The 9,036-nt window shown below is 38.3% G+C and overlaps 1 protein-coding gene across 2 annotated transcripts; it reads right to left on the reverse strand.

The window, feature by feature from the left end:
* Positions 1–335: 335 nt before the first annotated feature.
* LOC309706271 (rac GTPase-activating protein 1-like) lies at positions 336–8,348 on the reverse strand. Of its 2 annotated transcripts, none has more exons than XM_082532639.1 (17): positions 8,155–8,348; positions 7,711–7,804; positions 6,505–6,707; positions 6,153–6,307; positions 5,832–5,901; positions 5,631–5,684; positions 5,397–5,474; positions 5,156–5,273; positions 4,858–5,006; positions 4,579–4,743; positions 4,377–4,472; positions 3,990–4,188; positions 3,695–3,800; positions 3,402–3,534; positions 3,112–3,220; positions 2,785–2,893; positions 336–1,828 (listed from the first exon to the last, which is right to left on the reverse strand). In XM_082532639.1, exons 2-17 carry the CDS (start codon positions 7,793–7,795, stop codon positions 1,753–1,755), a joined length of 1,905 nt encoding a protein of 634 aa, XP_082388765.1. In that variant the 5' UTR covers positions 7,796–7,804; positions 8,155–8,348; the 3' UTR covers positions 336–1,752. The 2 variants fall into 2 exon arrangements, with proteins under 2 accessions (XP_082388765.1, XP_082388764.1); XM_082532638.1 differs by having other exon boundaries at positions 7,711–7,819.
* Positions 8,349–9,036: the final 688 nt, after the last annotated feature.

Consider the following 9,036-nt stretch of genomic DNA (forward strand, 5'->3'; position numbering starts at 1 on the left):
CATTATCATTCAGTGCCACGTCAGCTTTGGAATAGCTGGTACGGTGCTTTTGCCCTTTCACTGAAGATCTTCAATAGCAATGGCCAGCATTCAATTTACACCAGGAAAAATTAAGCATTAAACATGAAAGGTTTTAGGCTGTGCATTAATAACCTGCTGATTTAATAGGGTAATACTAATCCATGTTCAAGTATAAGAGGGTTTTGTTTAGACTGAATTACCAGTAACAAAATCATATCCTACACGTCTGGTCTTACATGCTCTACAGTCTTCTTTCAGCCGGGTTCCTCAACCCACATGTCTAACCTCTTGCACAAATACCACCTACCAACACAAAAGAAACACTCTTTGCGTTTTATTTTTAGTTCAGGCATTGACTTCCACGTTATATGAGCAAAGACAAAGGGATAAATGTTAAGATTCACAGGCTCTCTGATGAATGACAATCGTTTACACGTTATTTCATTAGAGAAAAAGAACCACATGAAGGAATACATGTACAAGGATGTATCAAATATGCATAAAATAATGCAGTATTACAGGATTCTTACAACCACAAACAGCAGGATGTAGCTTTCATAAGTCAAAATGTTTCAGTTTTTATCCAAATGAATATCCCCAAATGCCTTTATTTGAACCGGTACCATCACACAGAGATTTGCTACAGGTGATGATGAGAGCAGACGACTGACTTTTCTTATCGTTAGTCTAATGGTGCAAGAAAACTACAAATACTTCACTGTGCATACATGCAAATGAGTTTTCACAGTAATACAATAAAACAGCTGAAGCTTTATTTTGTTATGACCGCATAAATGTGAGTCACAGATCTCTTGACTTAACCATCCCACATTAGTAGAGTAACTTCTAAATATCTGCTGATATATTAAATGAAAGGAGTGCCAGGATTTCTGACTGATTACGTACATAGTATACAGTATGGTGTCTTTATAGGTTACGATTGCATATGGAAAGTGGTGCAACAGCAGCCTCTAGTGGTAAATGTTACCATGTAGAAAATACACTTTGGTTTTTACAGTGTGCAAAAAGCATTCTAATTTCCCAGTGGGTATCAGTGTTTACACAGAATATATTTTTTAAGTATTTGAAAGTTTTTCTCAAAAAAATGCCATGATTGGTAAAGATCAGAGCGTGTCAACATGAATATATAAAACAAAACATAAAATCATTAAAACAAATGTTTAAATGATACGGCAACCAATGCTCTCAACAAGCCAATATTAGTGATTCTCACCTCTTTGTTCATTCTAGCTCTTTGTGCTTTTCATGTGTGCTGATGCATACCAATGACTTTCTTATGGTCTATGATGCATCCATGTAACTGTGGTTACAACCACATGTTCAGGGAGGGGGGGGCAGCATTGAAAACAGCATTAAACATCACATGAAGTAGGAAATCTCAATCCCTAAATTAGTGTGAGTATGGTTGCTCGGTCATTAAAAACTCTTATAATCAGAGACGGAGCCGATAATAAAACATTAGTGATTAAAGATACAAAAAAACAAAAAAACAAACCACAAATCCTACATTCTCTCATCTTTTAAAAAGAACAAAAATCTTGTTAGAAAGCTTTCTTAAAAAATATCTTCAGTAATTAAATTGGTAAAGTTATTGTGCTAAATTTGCATAGTCATATTCCAACATGATTATATAAATATACATATATATTCATTTACTGCAGTAAGTAACCTAGAAGCATAATGTAGTGAGGGGTTTTTCTTTCGTTACCATTACTTCAGCTGGGGGGAAGCAAAGAAGCTTCCTTGGCGATTACAGGCAGATGTCGCTTTGCTCTTGCTCCCAAATCTAAGGATGAAGAGGTCGGGGTTGAAGGGAGCACACAGAATTACAAGGTTAGTAAAAGTCATTTCAGACAAACAACTGAATCACTATTAAGATTATTGTTTTCAGGGAAAACCAGGAATCAATTCTTTATATGTGGACAACTGAGTTAACTTAATTTGATTATTGACTGCTCTCTATGCAGGCAGTCATGTTACCTACACGTGGCTTTTAGCGCCCTGAAAAACTTTCACAATCCAACATTTTCCAATTCTCTCTACCTAAAATATTGAGAGACAAATTTCTGCATATCCAATCTGAAGCCTTTAGTTAATATCATAAATGCATAGGAATATCCACAAGATGTTTTATTTCCCGCTGATTAAATGACAAGAACAGCAATGGATCTGCTCTAGTCCAGAGTCTCAGTAAGTACTGCTAGTGGCACAGCATGTTGTCGTACTTTTTACAATGTGACAAATTGAAATGTGTCATGTCTCTTGGAACCTATGAGGGAAGAAACAGCTTCACTTTTTTTAGACAAGTATGTGGATTTTGAATGCTGAAGTTCCAAAATCCTGAAGTCTCTACATGATGTTGCTCACAGGATGAGATGTGAGGTCAAATATGTCCAATATTCTGTCGTTTTGCCAGTTGATGCATCATATACAGTACCAAATAAATTATAGCCAGAATCTTTTTACTTATGTATTTTCTTGATTGCTTATCCACCTCAGGGTCTTTGTAATAGTATACAGAAAAATAAACTGGAAATGTAAAATTTGTCTGTCTTTAGCTCAGAATTAAAGTGTGTGTTTTGGAACTTCCTGAAGCTTGTTATGTTAAGGGCAGAGATGTGAAAAAACTAAACCATCAGATGTAAATTTGACTGATTTAAACTGATAACATTTCAGTCTGGATAAGATGTATGTTCGATCTTGTTTACTGTGAAAAGAATTGGAAAAAGAGAGTGAACTCACAAGGTGGTACTGGAGAGGGTGTGCTTCATGCGCTGAGACAGTGAACTGGAGGAAGGTGTTTTGGCCATCATCTGGTGCTCTGGAGTAGTTACTGGCCCCAGTATGCTCACTACAGATAAACCCATAAATCAACAGAACCTCAATTTAACAAGACAATATTATCAAATCTGTTGAGTATAAATGCTGAAAAAAAGGATTAAGGTTGGTTGATTTGATTCGATTTTTATCGTATGCCCATTTGCTCCACCAGTTCTAAAATCTAATCAAACCCACTTTTATCGGGGTATTCATTTTAGAGGAGCCTTAATGTACCTTTCATTGATTTACCTTTGTGGTTTGGAGTGTCAGTGTTGTGAGCATTGTCAATGCTTGCATTATCTGGATAAGCAAACTGGCTCCAATAGCTGTCTGGAATACTGAGCAAGCGCTCTATAACCTAAGAAGACAGGAAATAAATCCATTATTTATAGTCGAACACACTGAAGGACAAACACTGATCACTGAGGTACAACCATATACACCCACACACACACACTATGTGCTACTTTATAAGACATGCATTAGAGTTCTAAACATAATGCCTATTCTGAGAAGCCAGTCCTTATTCTTCACTTTACCCTTGGTTGCCTGTTGGTGTCGTGCAGGATGGTCATAGGGTCTGGGTTAGGAACAGCATGACCTACAAGGGTGGGGCCAAACACCCTGGCCAGGTTATTTACATCCATCTTGGTGTCCACACTTCGAGACACCCTGATAATAGAAAGAAATTCAGTCTTCTTGAGCTGACCTTATAATGCAGATTCAAGATATTTCATAATTACAAACTGTAAATCTTGTGTGTTAAGCAGAGTAAATTAAAAAATAAGATAAAAGGATTCTTAACACGACTAAAGAAAGGAATGAAAATTACTTCTGCAGATGGATCATCACACATGCCAGTGTGTCTCGGTTTGGTTGAGGCAGCTCACTCATCGTCTGATACAACATAGCAAGACTGTTGTCATCATCCTGGATTTCTACAACATCCAAAAAAATAAATTAATAAATAATAAGTACATAAGATATTTTATATTCATGGATACTCTTCCCTCTATCCCAGGCAGGAAATTCAACCACTCAGTGCAAATTCAGCTCTCTTAAAATAAAAGCGTCAAACATTCAAACACATACGAATTCCTGCAGGTCCTGCAGTCTCACGAACTCACCCGCTGCTTCCATGAAGGCTTTGTTGAGGTGGAAGGTGAGCAGTGGCTCTGGAAGGTTTCTGAGGAAGTCTTTGAGGACGCCTGCAATGACATTGATGTCTTCGACTTTGTTAAGAGGAGGTAGAGTCTTTCCTCTAATGAGCTTTTCCTTCAGCTCTTTCACCACACGCTCATGGCCAGAGACTCTGTACAGGCCAACCTGGGGTAAGGAGGAAAAAAGAAACTAGAGCTCAGCTCTCACTGTCCAGCCTTACTGTGACTCTGCTTTACTTTGAAGTAAAATACCTAATTAGATGGAAACAATCTACTGTAATCACTTAACGGAAAGGATTGAACTGTTAACATGCAAACAACAAGTAAACAGGGCTTCAATAATGCCTTTCCCACCTCATGTAGGCCTCTTTTTTCAATCTCCTTAATGCAGTAGATAACCAAAGCAGGGATCATTGGAGCAGTGAGTGGAGCAAAGTCAGCCAGAGTAGACTACACAAGAATTATATCAATTAATTACTATGTAGGTGTGAAAAAAAAAAACAAATCATGCAAAATATATGGAATAGAAGCGATGAGACCAATAAGAACAATGTACCTCAGTGTTCTTGACAGGAGTATTAAGAGCAGTAGGATTACAGGGCATGGGACACAGGTCACGACACTCAGGATGGGCCACAGCCCTGCAATCCTGGCAGCGAAGATACAGCTTGCCAAACTTTGTTCTTCTTCCACATGACACACAAAACTCTGACCGGATCACCTTAGTGATAGAGGGAACACAACTCAATTAAACAGGCCAGTAGGGATTAAGAAGATAGAAATATAATCTCAGTTATTTACAGTGAATTCATTTTAGTCAAGAATTTAGCCGTACTGTTTTGGAGATGAAGTGATGTTTCTTTCCTCCTTCATTAGTTTTGGGAGTCTGGAGTTGGGCTGGAAATTCTGAGACAGGTGTTCTGGGAGCCTCGCTGACAGTTTCAGAGTTGTCAGTAGTTGGTGTATCAATCCAAGATGGAGCAACTGCACATGTAAATCAAACCCCAAAACACTGAGGAAACTCACCAGTCCAAATCACTTATTTCAAGCGTACATTGGTTGTTTGGTATGATCATGTTGCTTTCAAGTGTGTTCGTAAGAGGCTATAAATAAAAGATGAAGAAAATTCTTACCGCTCTTCTTTCTGCTGCGCGTCCAGTAGGGCACGGTCTCAATGGTGGAGACGGCCTCAACAGCGCCACCATTTACAGGTACAGTGATGGTTGTTTTGGCCACAATGGATTCATTCATCTGAAGTGTAAGGAAGGAGATATTTCATACTAATTCATAGATACAATCACCTAAACTTAGGCTTTCAGATCCAGACTTTTTTTAATGTTATTTAGCACATCCAGCTGCAGAGGTCAGTATTACCCTATCTGATGGGCATCCAGTAGAGCGAGGCTTCTTCACTGCCTGCAAGTGACCTTCTGAAGGTTTTCTGGAGGAACGCTGTGGATTGAAATTGAATTTTCAGAACCAAAGTAAATATCAAGAGACATCTGATGTCCCTTCTGACACTGAAACATGTCAAGATGACAGAAAATAAAAAAAATCAATGCAAGAAAAGATTCATGTGTGCAAAATGTGATTTAAGGCATGACTCACTCGTTTCTGTCGTCTGCGCAATCTAACATTCTTCATCACAGATGAATCCCAGTCCTGCAGAAAACCACAGCATTTTACATTCACTTGGCCAATTTACTATCAATGTTTCTCAAAAACAAAAAAAAACAAAAAAAAACAACTATGCTGTCACACCATTTGATCAGCAGTTCTCATAAGATAAACCTTTAAGGATCATTTTACCAAAGAGTCATCCGTATGGTCGTAGCTGATGTCTGACACCAAAGAAGCTGATTCATCAATAGTAGTCAGTCTGTAAGACAGATCAAGTTAGTTGTCTGTGTATATGCCAAGTTTAAGAATAACACGGTTTTAATCACGCATATGAAATTCTCTCCCTTAAAATGTTCATGCATATGTGCTAACCTGCTACACGCAATAAAAGTTTAGCTTGTCTTTGCTCAGAGTATAGCCATTTCTTCTCAGCTTGTTTTTGTCCCTCTCCCATGCAAAGAAAAAAAGGAGAAGAAGAAGAAGAAAGAAACAGAAGTGTCTCCTTCTGACCTTCGGCTGGAGTTGAGGTTGCTATTTGCAGCTTGTGCTGCCTGGGAGTGGGCACTGAGGAAGGCCAGGGCTGAACGTTGTTCCTCACTGAGGAGGACGCTGCCACCGTTGTTCTCTGAAACCAGCAGCTCTCGGATCAGCTGTAGCTGCCGCTCCTTTTATACGCAAGGTTGAAAGAAACATAACTGTCAGTCAGCAACAAATTAATATTGTAATCTTCACAGTGAAATGGGCATCGTCATTATCTGAATATGAATCTTCATCTATTCTTTCTCCATCTAATTTCACATCAGCAATCCTGCTGGTTACATAAAGAAAGAGTAGAAAGAAAAAAAAACAGAGTAGCACTGACTAGCTTCTCATATACGGCCTCAGCTTTCTGCCGCCGGCGGATCTCCACGTCCACCTGGTTTCGAGCGTGTTTTAGTTTGACCTCCAAGGCTCCCCTCTCCGTCTCTGCTTTAGCCAGCATCTCCTTACTGGAAACTAACTCCTCGCCTGCCTGCAGCCATTTCTTGCGGCAATCCTCAAAGTTCACTGCCATCTGGAGGAACTCTGGAAAACAAGACAAGGGGATTGCTGTATTGCTGCTGTGCACACTATACAGTTCATTATTTTTATTACAAAATTTATGTATAAGTTCAACAAGGAAGATCTGTATCTCCTCATCTGTCCATTTTTACAGTGTTTGGCTGTTAGTCTATTTATTACATCACTTCTACTTTCCCACGCTGCAAAGCTCAATGCTAACACCATTGCTGTAGTCCAATCATCTTTCTTCAAACCAATTACCCTCAACTCTTCTTTAAATAGTACTGCTTATCTTTCATTCTCTCTTCCAGACTCCTTTGTGCAACCCACCTCCTCCCCATCCTTGCTTCATCCAAGCCTCCATCTTATCTTCAACGCCACAATCAGCATCTACACTCAAGGGGATCATGTCTTAATTCCCATCACTGCTGGGATTTTGTTCTGTTGTGATGGATCATTGGATTGTAATCGTCAAATAGCATAACTGAATTCTCTGTTACAATAAATCATGTTCAATTGCTTCTAATGATGGCTCCTAATTGAGATTTAGATCTGTTATTTATAATCTATACTATTTAGAAAGAGGACAAAAACATAAGATTGTTTGTAGTAAGTGAATAAATAAAAAATAAATGGAGATGATTGTGACTTTCTATTTATTTTACTAGACTCCAAATAGTTATTTCAATTTCTATTTGTATCATCAGGTGCGTTATCAATATTCACTAGCTTTCTATAACCCTGACTGAGTGAACCTTTAAATTACTAATGCAGAGGCTCTATAATCAGTGCTGCTTCTGTGTCCATACAATTCATCACACCCTCTAACAAGTACTCGGATGGGAGGAGCAGGTTGGTGTTAATAAGTTGGCTGAAATACATCCACCTTAGTACAGCTACCAAGTATAACACAATTCCAGAGCAGACGCGCTTAATGCTGTTACTTAATGCTTACAAACACTGCAGTTTCACTGAAAGGCTTCTACAAAGGTGACTAATACCAAAGCTACGTAAGAAATTAACTTACGTGGTTCAATGCTCTCATTCAGGCCGTCGACCTGGGCTCTGAGACTCTCAAACTGGTTGTACAGGTTCAATGCTGACAGCTCCATGGTGTCTTTCTGTAGATGTGTTAGCTGAAGATTAGTGAGACAATGTTCCTTTCACTTTAATTACACTTCACACTCTCAGTAATGAATCAAGTCAAAATGGGCAGTCACGTTAGACAAAAGGTTTATCGTATGACAAATAAATACTAAGTTTGTTTCCTTGTTGTTTAAGCACTAATATTGGCATTATCGTCAGTTTATTCAAACACTCGCAAGCGGCTAAGCTAACTCCATGCTAGGTTTATCATTACGATGAAGTCACTGGCATGCTAGCGCTAACTTTAGCAGGCTTGAGGTCAGCTGACTGTGCAGCCTATCGTTAAAGTAACCGAAAGAACACTGAAACAACAAAAACAACGTACCTATGCAATAAAGATGTTGTAACAGTGTGACGGGCAATGTAATGTAACACAATCCGATGCTAAGAGGGACGCTTATCCCCACAGTAACAACAAAGCCACACCTGCCCGATTAAGTTTACACATTCTTCTCCAAAGTTCAAAATCAGCGCCGCTTTTCTTACTCGTCTATTGAAACCGGAAGTTTGTGCGCCCTGGCACCCCCATGGAACCGGAGTTGTAACTGCACCATAAATGTGCGGCTCTTTATGTCCGATACACATATGCAGGTGTTACAATCTGTAATATCCATTATATATATCGTTAAAATACATCAAATGCAGTACATAGACACATGTTTCATATAAATATACTCTATAAATTTCTTATTTTCTTTAGCCCACATAATTAAACATTTCAGTTACATAAAACATGCAAATTTTGATTTTATGTACTGTATAGCCTATATAATAAGTATGTAGTCCAATAGGTATAAAATCCAGAAAGCTACACAACATAGGGGGGGTTCATTTACAAACACAAGTCTAACTTAGTTTCACACCCTTATTTTCTTAGAAAAACAAAAACAAAAACAATCAATGCTTACATGCTTAAATTTACACAAAATGCCAGAAATCTGCAGTCATGAACACATTTTTCACCAACATCTCAAAAACTATTAAAGATTAAAGGTGAGTGGATGGAATGACCGCTATATTAAACAGTTTAAAGGTAATGTTTGAAAAGCACATGCCAACTCAGAGTGTAATGAAAGAAACAAAACCTTAAATAAACACTGCATTCTTGATGGATTTTTACTGACTTAGTGCAAGCAATCGTTGCCAGTACGATTGTTTATTATGTTATTATTACTCTATGTGTTAATGTGTTGCATCATCTGTTATA

Source organism: Aulonocara stuartgranti (genome assembly GCF_965226115.1).
Source record: "Aulonocara stuartgranti genome assembly, chromosome: 5".
Classification (NCBI taxonomy): Eukaryota; Metazoa; Chordata; class Actinopteri; order Cichliformes; family Cichlidae; genus Aulonocara; species Aulonocara stuartgranti.